The sequence below is a fragment of the Argentina anserina genome, chromosome 6, assembly GCF_933775445.1.
Source record: "Argentina anserina chromosome 6, drPotAnse1.1, whole genome shotgun sequence".
Lineage (NCBI taxonomy): Eukaryota > Viridiplantae > Streptophyta > Magnoliopsida > Rosales > Rosaceae > Argentina > Argentina anserina.
In genome coordinates, this window is record NC_065877.1 from 31,502,824 (window position 1) to 31,521,927 (window position 19,104).

General features: G+C 39.6%; 2 protein-coding genes across 2 annotated transcripts; one reads left to right on the forward strand and one right to left on the reverse strand.

Moving 5' to 3' along the window:
• The first annotated feature begins 146 nt into the window (after positions 1–146).
• On the forward strand, positions 147–2,876 carry LOC126799117 (protein CELLULOSE SYNTHASE INTERACTIVE 1). Its single transcript, XM_050526240.1, has 2 exons — positions 147–1,980; positions 2,331–2,876. Exon 1 carries the CDS (start codon positions 241–243, stop codon positions 1,951–1,953), a length of 1,713 nt encoding a protein of 570 aa, XP_050382197.1. The 5' UTR covers positions 147–240; the 3' UTR covers positions 1,954–1,980; positions 2,331–2,876.
• Positions 2,877–4,433: 1,557 nt separating this feature from the next.
• On the reverse strand, positions 4,434–7,001 carry LOC126797293 (clathrin coat assembly protein AP180-like). The gene has a single exon (XM_050523942.1). It carries the CDS (start codon positions 6,999–7,001, stop codon positions 4,434–4,436), a length of 2,568 nt encoding a protein of 855 aa, XP_050379899.1.
• Between the last annotated feature and the right edge of the window lie 12,103 nt (positions 7,002–19,104).

Genomic DNA, 19,104 nt, shown 5'->3' on the forward strand with positions numbered 1-19,104 from the left:
TATGCGCCACTGAATCTGGGCCTAGCAAGGTAGGCCTGAAGCCCAAATCGAACTAATTAGAGACTGTATCCCACCATTAACGTCTGTTAATTACCGTTAAAGTGTTTAACCATCACACTTTTCCACACGGCTCTCCTCTTCTTATTCTTACCTTCCAAGCAAACCACCCCTCCTCATTTTTCTCTCCTTCAGTTTCATGCGTCGAGACCCCGACCCGAATCCGACCCGGCTTTAGCCCAAATGCAGAGCCCCACCTCCGCCGCCGTCTCCCCACTCCAAACCCTCCTCGACCTCATCAACGAGACCCTCTCCCTCATCCTCCGCACCTCCCTGACCGTCCGATCCTTCGCCGGCCGGTGGCAGCCCCTCCGCTCCAAGCTCATCTCCCTCCAGACCTCCGTCGCCGACATCTCCGACTCCCCCCACTGGGCCGAGAACCCCCTCCTCTACACTCTCCTCCCCAACCTCCTCTCCACTCTCCAGCGCCTCAAGGCCCTCTCCGACCAATGCAACGACGCGTCGTTCGCCGGCGGCAAGCTCCACATGCAGAGCGACCTCGACATGGCCGCTGCCTCCCTCACTAACCAGCTCCGCGACCTTGACCTCCTCCTCAGATCCGGCGTCCTCCACCAGTCAAACGCCATCGTTCTGTCCCACCCGGGACCCGGCTCCGATAAAGAGAATCTCGCCTTCTTCATCCGCGACCTCTTCACGCGCCTCCAAATCGGCGGCGTCGAGTTCAAGAAGAAGGCTCTCGAGTCACTCCTCCAGCTCCTCCAAGACGACGACAAGGCCGCCGGCCTCATCGCCAGAGAAGGCAACGTCGCCTACTTGGTCCACCTCCTCGATTTCCACACCCAGCCTTGGCTCCGAGAACAAGCCACCTCCGCCGTCTCGCTCCTCGCCGCCGCCAACGACGAGTCGCGCAGGGCGGTGTTCGAGGAAGGCGGTCTAGGCCCGCTGCTTAAACTGCTCGAGTCCGGGACCACCACATTGAAAGAGAAAGCCGCAGCCGCCGTCGAGGCCCTCACCGCCGACCCGGAAAACGCCTGGGCCGTCTCAGCCTACGGCGGCGTGTCAATCCTAATCGAATCCATCCGATCCGGGTCTCCAACGACGCAGACGCACTCCGTCGGCGCCGTTAGAAACGTGGCGAATGTGGAGGAGATCAAGACGACGTTGGGAGAAGAAGGAGCGGTGCCGGTACTGCTCCAATTGCTCCTCTCCGGCAGCATCACCGCCCAAGAGAAATCAGCAAACTGCTTAGCCATTTTAGCCTCAACCGATGAGTATTTCCGAGCTTTGATAATCCAAGAACGCGGCCTGCAGAGATTGATGCATTTAATGCAGGACTTACTGAGCGCCGAGACATTAGAGCACGTCCTCCGTGCCCTGATGTCCCTCTCGGCCTCAGAACCCTGCGCACGGGTGCTGTCGTCATCAACCTTGTTCCTGGTTCAATTAGCCGAGTTCATAAAGCCGCAAAGTAACTCAATCCTTCAGCAAATCTCGGTTTCACTGCTTGCGAATTTATCCACTAGTATCAGCGATGGGAATAAGCGAGCCATTGGCAGCTGTATGGGCTCGTTGGTGAAGCTCATGGAGTCGCCGAAGCCTGTGGGGCTACAAGACTCGGCGTCGCAAGCGCTGGTTTCGCTGCTGGCGGTCCGGTCGAACCGGAAAGAGTTGGTTAGGGAGGAGAAGAGCGTGATGAGGCTAATTCAGATGTTGGATCCCAGAAATGAGGCGGTGGGACACAAGCTCCCGGTGATGGTGGTCTCGGCGATTCTCGCCGGAGGAAGCCAGGGGTGCAGGAAGAGGCTTCTGGCGGCTGGAGCTCAGCCGCATTTGCAGAGGCTGGCGGAGATGGAGGTCGCCGGAGCCAAGAAGGCGTTGCAGAGACTCTCCGGGAATAGGCTAAAGACCATTTTCTCCCTGACTTGGAGGGAATAACGGAGCGTGATACCCGCCATTAAAGAGGTCAGTTTCGACATTTAGGTCATTGTAAAGTGTGTTTGACTTATTTGCTTTCTCATTTTGACTCTGCTTAGCCCTGTTAGAGTGTGCCAATTGTACCTGGCCTGCCTGTCTCTTCTGTTTAAAGCATCCCACCTGGCCTGTCTCTAAATTTAAAAGACAATTGTACCCCTTTAAAGAATCTAATATTCTAAACAGACTTAACACCTTGATTGCCGCGTAAATTGGGCTAAAGTCACAGACTGTATTCTAATGACTGCCATGGCCAACCCATCTAGAAGGTCCAACAGTTTTTTACCCTTCATAGTTTTAACTAGTGACCACGAGGTTATCCTTTTGGTTTCTTACTGCAGGGTCAATCAAATCGTCCAAGAATGAGAAGCTGGAAGAGGCTGCATGCTTGGCTTGGACTAGCAACAAACACATACATCGTATACCCAACACTTTTTTTTTACCTAGTCGATAATATTTATCTATGTTATATATAAATGCTAGTATAAGTTTATATTATATATCGGTAAAGGAAGAAGAAGGAGAAGAAGAAATGAAGCATGGATGCGGTTTTTAGGGAGTATCCTTGGTTTTCTGTTCCCTTTTAGTAATCTTTTAATCTTTCTAATTGATTCACTTACTCGTGAAAGCTGCAAGAGAGAGAGAGAGAGAGAGAGAGAGAGGTTCAGTGTGATGATGGTGAAGCACATTGTTATTCTCTTTTTATTTTCGGGTGTCATTAGCACATGTTTTTGTCTGGTAATGTACATCCTGTTTGGGAAGCCAATGTTCGTAAGGGATACGACTTGGGTTTCTTTTAGTTAGAATAGAAAGAGTGCAACTGTTTTTTTTTCATGTGCTTTTTTGATCAATTATCTTATGTAATGTTATATATCTGAGCCCTCCAATTCTTTTAATGATGATGGTGGATGTTGATTGTTTGATTTTGATGTAGTTGGGGTTTGTTTAGCTTAGAATAGGTACAGTACAAATAGTATTATGTTATGATTATGCACCCCAAGCCCCCCAAAGCTTTTAGGGCTTAGGTTTTACTTTTTTCCTTCTTTGTCTGTGCTTCTGGGAAGGTAATGGGGTTGGGAATCAATGGTAGTGAATGATGAAAAAGGTTTTAGTTTCGGAAACACACTAGCTAGCTAGTGACATGGTGAGTTGGCTCTCTCTATCAGCAGATTTGGTAATTGGTAAGGTGGGGGAACTCGGGACCCTCCTCATGCTTTTTTTAAGGAACTAACAAGCATGATGAGTTTGATCACCAAAATGAGCATAGAACCCACTACTCATCCCCCCACCGGAAGAAAGAAATCCAGTCTCTACTTGCTTCTGTTAGCTTGAGCTTCACATCACAAGCAGGATGAGTGAGAGGGATACGGTTGTGAACTTGTGATATGTTATAAAGAGTAGAAAAGCTGGCTTTGAATATTTGGTAGGGAGTATCTGGTAGAGTGGAAAGGATTGGGAAATGGGTAGTGGAGGAAGGCAAGGCGTAGATGTAGGGAAGAAAGGAGACTAAATATTGGAGATGAGAGCCAGAGGGTCCTTTCACTCCTTTGTAGAACCCATTACCAACATAGATTATGGTTGCGAAAAAATTCTACTAGGCTAACAAAGAAGAATCAGAATTGAAAATAAATCCAGTTAAGGTTTGTTATATTTCAGATGAACTAGTTTATTGGATGTGAAATATGAATGTGACAAAGTGACAATGTGAATAATGAGACTGATATGCTGGATGTGTCGTGTGGTCCAATTCCTCCGTCACAAGTTTGTCACATGCCATTGCCTGCCTTTGCCTTTTCCTTCCCCTCCACCAGAGACCACCCTTCATTGTATTATATTACCCTACTACTTTGACCCTCACCATATATAATTATATATGCTGCAGTGGCATCAGATGCTCCCCTATATATGCTGTGTTAACTAAAGAAAAGTTGACACTTTTTTCCAGGGTCACATGTATCTTTCCCGTGATATCTCTATCTCACTCTTTAAAGCAGCTGTATCAAGTTAGCTGTAAAGCCTCCTCACTCCATTCTCTTTCTTTCTCAACTCTCGTGAACCAAACACTGCTTCGTTCTGCCATTTTCCAGCCAACATTCCACCGTTATAACGACGGTTTGGTAAACCAGCTAGGTTTGTTTGGTTGGATCCAATGGGCTGGCGAAATCATGTTACATGGCCTAAAAGTCTAAAACAATATTGATGTGTCGTGTTACTCGTGTACGTTTGTTGCTTAGCTCAACTGTTTCATCACAGACCTTCAAACCTTAGTGAGTCAGTGTTGGAGACTTAGAGGTAAGTCTACATTTGTTGGATGAGATTGATAGTTAAGAATATATATGATGGATGGGGTGTCGGATTCTCCTGTGATGTAATAAGAACGGAAAAGGCTTCTTCAGAAAAGGGATTGGCATTGCTTATGGCCAAGACAAGGTTACAATTACAAATCATGTCAAATGCTTAGCAATGATCTTGTTTTGTTGCTCCAACCACTGTCTTTGTTGATGCAACAGAGCTTCTTGATTAATTGTTCCATTACACATAGGTTCACTTGGGCTTGTGGCGCCGGAGAAGGGTCCGAACGGGTCATCATTTTCGATAGCAAATGGCGAACCAAATACTTTCGGGGTCTCGTTGTCACTAGTACTAGTCGTCGAGAAAGTTGGCGCGGCCATGAACTCATTAGGTTCCTCTGAACGGAAGCTCGGTGCTACACTCCCATTATAAAGTGTCAGCTCCCCAAAATTTTGAGACATTGTACTCTCTAATGAATTTTCTGCAGAAATTGGAAGGGCCAAAGTCCTATCATTTGGAAATTCTGCTTGCAATGCTAGTGCCATTAAGCTATTATTTGTATTCTGTGCGCAAAAGGTTGGAGACATTGAGCTTCCTTCCCCACTCTGAGCTGAAAATGTTGGTGCAATTTCAGTCTCTGTAAAATTTCCTTCACAAAATGAAACTGCAAAACTGGTATTGCTTGGAACTTCTGATTGAAATGTTGGTGCCGTTATGCTACTATTTTTTCTCTGCGCACGAAAGGATGGTGACATTGAGCTTCCTTCCCCACTCTGACCTGAAAACGTTGTAGTTTCAGTCTCTTTCAGACTTGTTGCCTGAATTGCTTGTACCATTGTGGTATCTGTTGTATTCGTTGCACAAACTACTGAAGGCACTCCCCTTTCATTTGAGTCATGTGAAGAAAAGGTTGTTGACGTCGTGCTTTGTTTTGTACTCTCAGCCACAAATGTTGTTGCGAATGTGCTCCCATTGGAACTCAGCATACTAAATATTGGTGTCGCTGATGACTGAGATGTGGAGGGGAAATAGAAGTCGTCCATGTTTTCTAGGACAACGTTACTGGTTGTCTCATTGGAGGTGGGCATTGCAAAGCCCTCAACGTGTATAATATCTTGAAGAAAGGGATTGCTTATATGTAATGTATTGCTCGTCGAAGAATTCTGAAAGAAATAATCCAAGTCTGGGCTGGACGATGACTCCAACAAATTAAGGGACATGGTAGCAGGAGAAAGAGAAGCAAATAGGTTAGGAGGAGGCGATGTAATAGGTGATGTTTCCGTTGCACCACTTTGACTTGAAGACTCGAAAAGAACGAGTTCCCATTGAGGTTTCTCATCTTCTTGATTAGCTTGTTGCCCAGCTTGTTGAACCAGATCCGTATGTTGCGGTCGAAAGAAGTCCAAAAGATCAATCTGTGGAGCAGATTGGGATTGGCTCAACGCTATATCATTACTACCAACCATGAATTCCGGTAACGGTGATTGTATTGGAGACAGAGTCTTCTCGGACAATTGCTCCTCGGAGGTTAAGTAATCCTGCTCGGCCGACCGCGATGGGCTAGCCCCATTTTCTATACCGCCAACACTCATCAAATCCGATAACGACGTGCAAGCTGAACCAAAAGCTGACCCTCTATCGGATGCAGTACCCTCGTACGGCTCCGAATTAGCGAACTCAAATTGTTCGGGGCTACTCTCCATCCCCTTATCTTTGATAGTCTGATTCAAATGGTACGGCGGAGATCGACCTGGAAACGAAGCTTGGTCTTTCACAAACTCCTGTAATGTCTCGATCAGCTCCTCAGAGATTTTCTGCACGCTTGGATACTCAGAGGTCCTCCCAACGCCTAATGCCTTGCAAGTTGCGTAGAAACTAGAAAGTTCTTCGAATTGCTTCGAGGCTTTAACGCATGCGTGGAAAGCACTTAGAGATGATTGGTATTGGAGATGAAAAAAACTATCTAGAAGCAGGGCCAGCCCGTCGGAAATGTCTCTATATAGATCATACGTCTCCTGGACGACTGCGTAGAGGGAAATAAGGATTAAACGGTTCGTTTTGGCGACACCGGATGGGATTGTGGTGATGGCTCGATCCAGCAATTTCTGCCAGAACTGGATCCGGTCCAGCAGAATCGCCGGCTTCATGTCCCGAACCACCGGTTCGTTACCTCGCCGGCGGCTACGGTTGTTGTTGATGATAATGCAATCTTGATTGCGCTGGTAGGTGTAAGTGTAACGCCTCTGGAGCTTTCCAGTGAGGAAGCAGTCGAGCCTTTCATCAAGGTAGAGAGCGAAGTTGCGGACGAAGGCGGTGTAGTCCCAGGGACACGAGGTCGAGTCATCTTTGAAATTAGAGAGATTAAGAATTTTGGCGCCGCGTTTCATGGCGTGGAGGACCTCAATGGGGAAATAGGGGTCGCCGTCCTGGAAGATTCGTAGGACGAGCATGAGGGATTTGAGGGCGACGATCCAGTTGCGGGTCTTGCCAATGCGTTTGGCGATTGCTTGGGCGCATGCGGCAGCGTTGGATTTGGAGGAGGAGATGAGGGTGAGAATCTCATGGACGTACTTGTCGTTGATCGGAACGACGTCGTGAGAGGTGGCCTTGAGGATGGTGACTTCGAGGTTGGCGGAGGTGGAGGTGCTGGAGACTTTGGCTAGGCTTATGCTCGTCTGGTCTTTCACTGCTCCGATTGCCTTCTTTAACTTGCTTGGCATTGCTTATGAATATAGATCAGGATGTACGTAACTTTGCATGGAATTCAAGATTTCCAGTGAAGGATAGTTCGTGCATGCATGCATAAAGATTTTTAATTCTAATTTTTCCTTTTCTTTTGGTTTTGGGAGAAGAATGGAGATGGTGAAAGGGATTCCCAATTATTTTGGGTGGTGGTGAAGATCGAAAAACAGCTTGTCCCTGAGACTCGTGTTTTTGTGGACGTGAAAGCAGACACTCTTATTGGTTGACAAAGTCATTAGGTTAATTACGTACAAAGTCATTTGCAGCAAGTGCTAGTTGTTATTCGCGCGGACTTGACGATAATCATATGTGCCATAATCTTGTCATATTAGTAATTAAAATAATAATTAATATTATTTTTAAATAAAAAGACAATCATATCCATGTTAATTCACAGTTCTAAATTATTATAAAATTATAATTTTTTCTTTGTCATTTATTCATTTTTTTCAATCTTGTCATATTAGTAATTAAAATAATAATTAATATTATTTTTAAATAAAAAGACAATCATATCCATGTTAATTCACAGTTCTAAATTATTATAAAATTATAATTTTTTCTTTGTCATTTATTCATTTTTTTCATTACGATAATGCTTTATATATATATATATATATGTGTGTGTGTGTGTGTGTGCGGGCATAAAACTTATTTTCAAAATAAAATTATTTCATTCCCACGAAAAATAAAGACGTGTCTGCGAAAAATATATTTAAAAATAAAATTATTTTGTCCTAGATAAATTTTTTTTGAGATTTTTAATTCAATAGAGAATATATATATATATATGTGGTAATTTTCTGGCAGTATTAATTTTCATGGAAAAAATAATTTATTACCTTACATGTTCCATAAATCTAATAAATTTTCATAAGATTATAATGTTGTTTTCATCACTTGTAAGGTAACTTTTTAAACAAATATAGTAAAATAATTTTCGAATAAATGTAAGAAGGTAACTAAATCGTTTAGAGTTTAATTTCTATTTACAAAAATATGGTATCCGAATTATGTCCATGAAATATTTCCTTTTTTAAAACGAAAATATTCTTAATTTAATAATCATAATGAATATATAATAAACAATGATAGGATTGTCTTTTTGTTTAAAAATGTTTTTTTAAATTACTGACGTGACAAGATTTGTGACATGTCACATAAGATTGTGACGTCAAATCTGGCGCCATATTATGCCGCCCTAGCAGTGCTCTTGCTATTTACTATCTAGTAATGTTCGATTTGTGTTATGAAAGCATGCGTCCTTTGGTCATATGGTTGAGGTACGGTATTTGTTGAAGTAATCCGTTAGTATTGCCCTAAATCCAAGTATGAATCCTTGCAAGAATGAAACAAAGGTTTCTACACATAAATCTTAATTTACTGTATACCCTCAAGGAAGCAAATTTACCCCTTATCATTGGTTCCCCACCTCCATCTCCACCTACTTATATCAATGACATGTATCTCTTGACCTTTTTCTCTTTAACCATAGTTAATTCTATAACAATAATTTTATATTTTCTGTTTTTTTTTTTTACTTTAAATCAACCTTTAAAAAAACCTATTATTAGCCCACGCTCAAAATTGAAAATCTAGATATCATGATATTATCATACAACCCTAGTTTATTTGAAAGTACCAAACCCTGCAAAGACGCATGCTATGCTGCGTTTGCATACCTTTATTATAGAAATGCAATCATATATCATGCAAGTGATGCAAGAGCCTATACTTCAGCAAAGGAGTAATTGAAGAAAATAACATCAATCAATCACTGTATGTAATTGAGCTCAAAAATACCCAGCTAATACCAGTTGATCACACTATCATACATAATCATCAGCTACCAAATATGTATCTTAAATTTGGATGCAAATTTGTCCCTCACTTTTGATATGACCGACTTGTGCCCACCTCCTATCTTGATGCCACATGTTCTTATCTACTAACCATTGTTAACTTTTTTTTTTGTTACAACCATGGTTAACTATTTTATATCTTACCTTTGCAATTTTTTATTTCCTTTTTTCTGATTAAACAACTAACTCAATAAAAATAATAATATCAAATCATAGTAAATATGATTCCTTTACGTTTTGTTGTGTAAATTTTTTTAATTACATGGTCTGAATTCTAATTGTGTACGTTGGATTTGATATTCTAATTGCATATATATATATATAATTAATTCTTACATGTGAATTATCATTGTCATCTATTGTTTAAGCTTCATGGGTATCTTGTCAATATGCAACTTTTGGTTTGGAAACAACATTCATCTCAATTTTTTGAGTTCATCTCAATCAGAAACAAAAAAAAGAAATAAAAATTGCCAAGGTAAATTAAAAAACAGCTAATCATGGTTAGTGAATAAATAAATAAAAAGGACATGTGGCATCAAAATATGAGGTGGGCATACTAAGAGTGGGTTATAAATTTACTTCCCTTAAATTTAACCAAAAGGAAATAGGCAAATGTCCAATTTTCAATTGCCCGAAAGGAGAAGAATAGGTTTATATCAAAACAAGGAAAGTGATACAGGAAAATAAAAGAATGTGAGGAGAAAGAAGAAACCCAGGCCTTATATAATCTTCATAGTTTTCAGAATCGGACTTGGACTCATTAACAACAACTACAAATTAGACTTTGGAATATTGTTTTAATTTTAAATAATAAATTGATTTAAAGTTAAAATCAGAAAACAATAAATTTATTATTATAGAGTTAACTATGGTTAAAGGGAAAACGGTAAAGGGACACAATGACACATATCATTGATATAAGTAGTTGGGAATGAAGGTGTGGAACTTAGGATGGGAAGCAATTTTGCTTCCATACAGTTAAGTTATTTTTTAAGTTCTTCTATGCTATGTTCGGATAGATGAAAATAATCAAGGAGAATTTAATTAAATTTCAGAAATTTGATATTCATTATCTTGTTTGGGGTGAAATTTCAAGAAATGTGAAAATTCAATTGGAAAAGATAAAAGAAATTGAAAGCCTGTTTTTCATGTTTATTTTTCATGAAAAAGATGTGTCATTTTTTAATTATCAATTTTTGTCCATGCAATTCTAATCATATTTTAAATTCTAGATAATAGTATCCAAACAAAAGAATTCTCAATTCTTAAAATTAAATATTACTAGAAATATAATTTTCATGAAAATAAAATTTCTATCAAAGTAAGATTATTCCATCCAAACACAGTATTTATAGATTCATGAAATAATTATTTGGTAGTGCGATACAAAGAGAATGATGACCTAGGATTACACTAGGTCTGAAGAGCAGCCCGGCCCATCCCATAAGTCACACTATGATGTTCATACTGATTATCATGCTAGAAATCTATCGAGTTGGTTTATCGACCTAGTCTTTCTGAGGAGATGCCTATTTTTCTGATTTCGCGGGGCTAATTTGCCGACTTACTTGGAAGATGTCTTCCACTTCTATATGTGTTTGAATTGGGGAAGGATAACCTCTCAGGATCATCTATGGCACTTAGGTTTTGGTTATGTGATTCACAGACTCCAACAACGATCAGGAAGTAACTCATCCATCTACCATATTATGGAATCACTTTCGAACTTTTCAAGGCCATAGCAAATTGCTCGATGGTCGGAAGTACTTTTAACCATTGAGCAATAAGTAATCTACGACCGTTAGGGATACATGCTAACAATAATAAACGGACTTCTCCTAACCAGCATCGATCAGTTGCTGGCAGAATAGCTCCCTTAATAATTTGAACAAATAAACGTACGCGTGAACATCCAGACTAGACAGACTAGTTGTTATCAAATAGACTAGAGCATGTGATCATTTAATTACAACGGGCACCCCTTGAAAAGCCTATATATCCTTAATTTCAACGTTCGAAATCGACTTCGACTATTGCATAATAGAAGTTCGTGGGAGCAGCAATGTAGACATTACGTTGCCTCCATACCAACTCCTGTAAAATCTCCTCGAGTAGTTTAGATGAAGGCAGGGAAGTAACCTATATTACGTTATGCATGCTCCAGCAGTCCACGTACTGTTGTCTCGCAGCTGAAATTTAATAAGGAATAAGATGGCTAAGAGGAAATGCAGACATAATTGAGTACGAAATTTGGACAAAGCAAATGGCCACCGCATCTCAAGGAGAAATGAGTGTGATTTGTCTATTATTTCAGGCAGCTGTGCCCCATGCCAGTGGATTTAAACAAGCCATACACCTATTACTAATTTAGCTCTCAACAAACACTAGTTTTCAAAGATTAGCCTGTACATTAATTAACAACATTTACTTCACATTTCTTTCCGAAAAATGAAAAAGAACATTTCGCTTAAGTTATTAGAATTGTAGCGGATGCAGCATCTCGCCCACAGCATTTAGTTTTCGTCTATTAAATCAGGATCTGTGGCCTCTATCCGTCAGCTGCATGTTATTTGTAATAATATCTGAAAAACTGACTTGTACTATATTCAGTTCATGATTGATGAACACATGCAGTTAAAATTAATTGCTTATAACCCTAGAGAACTGTAGTTATTTAAAATATGTCATTTGGAGTATTTCTTCATTTCAAATTTATATATAGGATATTGTTGGACCAAAGCAAGGAAGTATTTCTTCATATTTATCTGACATAATTAACCAAAAGAAAAAAGAGTATCCGCATTCATGAAATTCGATTATTGCACGCATTGTTAAGAATATATAAATCCGACATATATGTTAATTTTGGACTTGAACCTCATTCACTTCGTCATACGTACATATATACTTATTACTTTTCTAAAACTACAAGACTCGTAGATATTATGGATCCCTTACAGAAAATTAATAAGTTGGTTATGCAACAGCACTCTAGCTACATGTCTAGAGAGTTGGTAAACCCCTACCTTCCGTAGGAATTTACCCACAGAAGTTTAAGCTTCCAAATGGCTGGATCTAGTGTAGGGTTCTATCGTTTCAGTCGATCTGAGATTATAAGCGATTTAATTAAGAGGATCTCCTCTAAACAAATATCCAAGAAAATGACCTGTGTTTCTGGTTTGCAGAGAAGTTCGCGAGAATGGTTGAGCATGCACAGAGCTCATCATCATTACTTTACAGATACAGTGAAAGACCTGGGCGCAGTTAGATTCTGGTGGTATATATGTTAATTGGACACTCCATCATGATGCTACGTTTTTGATTGAAGTGAATGAATTCTACTCTATCCCTCCCTCAGCTCACAAGCTCACGTACACACGTAATATGGTTCTTTTCGAATTCTACTCTAGACTGGAACGATGAAAACTAGCTGTACGTAGTACTGTAGTCACGGCAGATACGTAGTTACATGCAGATACTACATACAATCAATTTTCCTTTTCTTTCTTTCTTTATCTCTGTTCTTCGTCTTCTTGTCCTTTGGTTAGGTTTGCATATCGCCATTGTTCATTGATGCTTCAGTTTTAATTTGAAGCTTTTTCATGATGATTGTATGGTTCTTTTGCAACCATGCATAACACTCCCGATACACTTCCGATTGACATGTGATTGAACGCTGAGTTCTCTTATAAATCAACTCACATGCCCTGCCACAGTTGGGTGAGACTAGCTGTATAATTCATACAGACTGCTGAGACTACTACCTAAATGTTGCTGCAGTTGAACCAAGCAATAAAAGGAAACATCAAGGGGAAACTTCATTGCATTAATTTAATAAATTCCACATTTCCACCCAACTGGAATCGTACACTGGGATTTGATTTCATTTGCATTCACTAGGTGGGTGTAATAGTTGGTTATTACAATGAGAGAGAGATTCTTTTTAATATTCATTATTGGTATTTAAATTGGGATATATATTTGTTTTTTGATCGGGTTAACAACTGAAATATTGCAAGTCTTTTGTAAGTCAAACTCACACCTTGCAACCATCATGCAATTAGCTAGATCAAATGATACTTAGCCGTTAAACTATGGGATTTGTTCCATGAACTATGATTTAAACTTTATTAAATTTAATAGACATATAAATCAAAATGCTGTTAGGATGTGGCCGTGAGCGGTACAGACCATACATTAATGAACTTTCTCTCTTTTTTCTTTATTTTCATAACGCTGGTAACAAACTAGGGTTTTGGTCCTTCTGCTATCGTTATTAATAGCAGAAGTTTCATTTATAATGGCGGTCATAATACAAAGTACAGATGTATGTGTACGTACGTACAAGTAGAGTTATTTTTTAATTAATATATATACGAATAAACCCCCTGTAAAATAACATAATTAACTATTCGGTGAAATACGTTTTTCAACTGATACTTCCAACTTCCAAGCAAAAGCCTTGCGATTTTCCCCACGTCTCGAATTCATACGCATATGGTTGATCGATCATTGAGTTTTCCTCAACTGCGTCATGCGACCGCAATAAATACAGAGTTGCAACTGGCATCCACGATGTCTTCTACCTTATATAGAACTAACATACAAACATACCCTGACCCATGCAGTTTTCTCACTACGTAATGTGTTGTACCTAATAAAGAAGAAAAGAAAGGAAAAAAAAAGAGTAGAATAAGGCAAGAAGTGAAGCTGTGTTGAAAATGCTTGATTGGGAACATTGGCTGGTGAAATGGCGAGTGGAGTTTTGGGGAAGGGAATGGAACTTCATTGACCTAGTCACTTTCACTAGCCTCCTCTTCTTGCACTTCCTTTCTCTTTTTGCGCCGTTTTACTTCACCTGGACTGCGTTTTTGCTGGCCATTGCGCTCTACTTTGTCTCCGATGTCGGCGTAACCCTTTCGTTCCATAGGAACCTCTCCCACCGAAGCTTCAAGCTTCCCAGATGGCTCGAGTACTTCTTTGCCTATTGTGGGGTTCTGTCACTTCAGGTATGCATGTGTCTGAAATTACACGTTCGCTCTAAGATTCTAAGAATCGAACGACCTGAAATGATAATTAATTTTAGAGTACGTACTGTGTTTTGGGTGTTTTCTTCTTCAGTAATAACAGGTTTTCGTTTTGCAGAGAAGTCCACTTGCTTGGGTGAGCGTACACAGATCTCATCATCAATATACGGACACAGTCAATGACCCTCATAGCCCCGTCAGAGGATTATGGTTTAGTCATATTGGCTGGAGTGCTGGACACTTGATTACCGTGGTCGAAACGGAAATGTAAAAATTATCTCCCTCTCCCTCTCCTTCTCCTCTGGTGGATCGAGACGTGGAGTCCAAGTCCTATAGCCCTCTTCGATCTCCACTAGTCCCTTTGGTGTTATATATGCTACATATAATATATATATCAGTGTCTATCCAGGGTGAAATTTCACTCTGAAATTACAGGGTGAAATTTCACTCTGAAATTACAGAGTGAAGTTACGATTTTGGCACACTTTTCAGTCAAACTTTTTCACCATAAGCAATTCAATATTTACGTATGGTATTCAAGATCATCTCTACAAAGTTTCATCCAATTTGACAATGGTTTTGGGGCGGCGGTACGTGCCGGTTTTGGAGTCGGCGTGTGGGCCCCACGCGCGGTCGCTGGAGGTGGCGCATGTACCCCACGTGCGGCGGCGTGTGAACAGTGATTTCAAACAGTAAAATTTGTAAAAATTATTTTTACATACAATAATGTGGATTTATTTTACGTACGGTAAATATAAATTACGTACAATAATTGTAAAAGTAATTTTTGAAGGATAAATCGGTAATTATTATTTACTGAACAGTACATGGATATACATAAATACGTAAATACTATGTACTCATACATGAATACGTAATGAATATGTATTTGTATAGTAATACATGAATAGTACTACGTGAACAGTAATTTCGTAAAAACTAGAAATTGCTGAATAGTGAAATATTATTACTGTTTCGGCATTTAAGGTTTTACGTAACAATTCTAAATTCACTTCTTATCTATTCTAGGTGATCGACACAACAAGTAAATGATTCGAATTCGGAATCGTGGAATTTACGCTCAGGAATATAAAGTGAGTAAAATCTCACAGTGACGAATCTACCCTTGCGGAGATTCATGATTACGCTTAATTTAAAAGAATGAATTATGATATGTATAAGATATAGTAGATTGTGTATGTGTATAATTGGTAAAACAAGTACATATATATGGTTTGCTATATTATATACTGTCATAATTTTCGTTTGCGAATGAGTTCATTTTAGCGTTGATGTTATTTATTTGAGCATGTCGATTTGATTTGTACTGTAATAACCCTCGTTTTCAAACAATATTTGAATTGAATTAAATTCTATTAAGTTGTGAAGTTTGTTTTAAACCGAATTTGATTGTTTGCGGTACTTTGAAACGAAAAACGGAAACGTTCTCGGAACGTTTAATTTGAAAAACGTTACGTTTCCGAACGAATTTATCGACTTTTATTCTGTCGCTCGGTGGCGAAAACGTTCTTCACGAAAGTCGTAGAGCTCGTCGATACGAGTTCGTGAGTATGTGACACGTTCGAAACGGACATCGTACGTAAAAGTTATTAACGTCAGAAGTTAGTTTCCGATTTGGAAACTAGTATAAATAGAGCATTTATGAGATTAGGGTTTCCATAATTGGAAACCCCTCATTCGGCCCACCTCCTCTCTCTCTCTCTCTCTCTCTCCCCGAAACACCTCCCCCTCCCTTCAGAAAAATCGATTCAATCCGGCGAACTCCGGCCTTCGTGTCTAACACCGCCGGTCCAAGGAGCTTCGCGTGGACGTTCCTAGCTACCCTCGAGCTCGCCACACCTCCCCGCGCCGGCGTGAGTCCCTCCGCTCCAACCCGAGGCCTGCAGATTTCATCGCCGCTGGCATGCATCCCTCCGACGATCACCGGTGACTCCAAGGCGTGGTTTAGGTAAGGGTGAGTTGATTTAGTCGATTGTTTGGTTGTTTGGTGTGGTTTTGTTGGATTGGGAAGGTTTGGTTGCAGATCGGGGATGGAGGAAGGAGGAGGGGGACACCGCCGCCTTAAGCGGCGCGTGTGAGGGCGTGGATAGTCTAGGGACGGCGTGAAGCCGTGGGGGAGGAAGAGGAAGAAGAAAAGGAGAGAAATGGGGCGGCGGTGGCATCACACGCGCCTTGGTTGGCGTCGGCGCGTGGGCCCCACGCGCGGCCGGCCGGAGGTGGCGCGTGTGCCACACGCGCCGCCGTGTGAGGCGGTGTGATTAGTTTTGACTGAAAGGGTATTTTGGTAATTTACTGTGTAACGGTAAATGTAAATGTAAATTTTATTTACCACGGTAAATGTAATTAATTTTTACCTTCGGTAAATGTAATTATAAATTACTTTCAGTAAAAAGTAATTTGTAAAAAGGGTAATTTAGTAAATTTTATTTACTGAGTTTGTAATTACATTTAAATCGTACGTATACGTACAGAAATACGTATTAATATTTATACGTACAGGAATACGTATTAATATTTATACGTACAGAAATACATAGTAATATTTATACGTACAGAAATATGTAGTAATATTTATACGTACAGAAATACGTATTAATATTTATACGTACAGAAATACGTATATAGTATTTATACGTATAGAAATACATATATAGTATTTATACGTACAGAAATATGTATTAATATTTATACGTACAGAAATACGTATAAATCGTATATTTGTACAGTAACCGTGAATAGTAACAGTGAACAGTAATTTCGTAAAACCGAAAATTGCTGAACGGTAACCGATTATTACTGTTTCGACATTTAAAGGTTTACGAAACGATTCTAAACTCATTTCTTATCTTTTCAAGGTGATCTATAAAGCGAGGAAAGGAAATTATCTTCGGAAATTGTGGGATTCACGCTCAAGTCAATAAGGTGAGTAAAATCTCACTGAATTACGAATCTACCCTCGTGGTGATTCAACATTTTTGCAAGTGTGTTTATCAAATGAATTACAACATGTATATAATTTAGTGGACTACATATATACAGTATAATGGTAATAAGTACATATATATATACATAGTTCATTAAATTACGTACTGTTATTAATTCATTAAAAATAGTCATTTCGATGACGGAAGTTTGTGAATTGAGCATGTGTGGTGAAATATGACATGTATAAGATATAGTGGACTATATATATATTGTATAAATGGTAAATAAGTACGAATATATATAGTTTGCTATATAATATACTGTTATGATTTTATTGTGATTCTATTGAGCATGTGATTTGAATTGTACAATATGATGTGAGATTATTGTACGTGATTTTTAACATTGAGATTGTTAAAATGTGAATTGTCTTCGGACCTGATTTTTGGTACAATATGATGTGAGATTATTGTACGTGTTTGGCAAGTCGAAACCTAGCCTTTGGCCGGGCGAAAGTTACGATACAATTAGAGCTCTAGTCTGTCTGCCTTAGTACTGCATGTGAGGTAACGGGTGGTTATCTGCTCATGGGTACTCAATTTATTTTGGATGTTGGGTAGCGGGTGGCTATCCAATATCAACGGTGTATTACGAGAGGGGTAACAGATGTGTACCAGCGTTCTTGGTACCCGTATTATAAATGCATTGGGTAACCAGAAGGGTTACTTAATTTCCTCATGAGCGTTTTATTTCATATTTCTTTGGGTCAACCAGATGGGCTGACTATTGACTCATGAGGGCATTTATATTTGTTGTTTTGTGATCTTTCGTATATATTGATATGCGAACGGTATTGTGAATTTTACTCATACGAGCTATAAGCTTACCGGGTTTGTGTTTACAATCCCGGTGCACCAATTCAATGGTGTAGGGGATAATTCCGCAGGTACTGATTAGCGGAGATTGTGTGACGACTCCGGAGATTCGAAGTCGTTCGTACCCTGTTGTGGTGAGATTTCTGGCGTGGATTTGTGTGAGAATTTGAGTGAATGTATTTGTGAGATTTGTGAGTGATTGTGAGGATTATTACATTTCCATTTTATGTATGGATTATAAATCTGGGTTGTAATAATTGGTTGTCTGAGTTGTATTGAGAACTCAGAATTGATCCGCTGTTACATTTTAATGATTTCGATTTATTTGAGATTATTTTGCGTTTAACGACTTTAGAATTTTGAGTTTTTAGGCTCGAAATTTTGGGGTCGTTACATGTACAATATCATGTGGTGATTGTTTGTACGTGGTTTTAACATTGGGTTTTTGTTAAAACGTTTTTTGTTGTTGTCTTCGAACGTGTGTTATGTCTTCAGACGTGTTTTTCAGTATTCGGACATGTTGGCATGTCGGAATCTAGCCTTGGCCGAGCGAAAGTTACGATACACTTAGAGCTCTAGTCTGTCTGCCGGGGTACTGCATGAGAGATAACAAATGGGTTATCGGCTTATGAGTACCCATATTTTGGATATTGGGTAGCAAGTGGATGCCCAATGTCGGCTGCGTACTATCATGAGGGGTAACAGAGGTGTACCCTCATGAGTACCCGTATTATAAATGCATTTGGGTAAACAGAGGGGTTGCCCAATTTCTCATGAGCACATATATTTTCATAATTATTAAACAACCAGATGGGCCGTCTAATGACTCATGAGTGTATTTATGATTGATGCTTTGTGGATTCGTATATATTTTTATGGGAGTTATATTATTGTTTTACTCATACGAGCTGCAAAGCTTACCGGGTTTGTGTTTACAATCCCGGTGCACCTATTCAATGGTGTATGAGATAATTCCGCAGGTGTGGATTAGCGGAATCGACGGACATCTCAGAAGACCTTGAAGTTGTTTTCAGTTATCTTGTGGTGAGGATTTGAGTGGATTTTTACATTTCCATTTGATATAATGTTGAATTATAAATTTGGTTTGTAATAATCAATTTGACTGAGTTGTACTATGAACTCAGTAATGATCCGCGGTGACATTAAAATGATTTCGATTTATTAAGATTATTTTAGAGTTTTTCATGATTTCGAAATTTGAGTTTCATACTCTAATTTTTTAGGTCGTGACAAATATACTACAGTAGTTGGACCTAGCTTAAGGGAAAACATTAAGGAGAAATATTGCAGTAGTTGAACTGATGGACCTAGCTATAGGAAGAAACATTAAGGAAACATCATTGCATA

Excerpts from the sequence above, each read along its gene's own strand:
- LOC126799117 (XM_050526240.1), top strand. The coding sequence starts at position 241 with ATGCAGAGCCCCACCTCCGCCGCCGTCTCCCCACTCCAAACCCTCCTC.
- LOC126797293 (XM_050523942.1), bottom strand. The coding sequence starts at position 7,001 with ATGCCAAGCAAGTTAAAGAAGGCAATCGGAGCAGTGAAAGACCAGACG.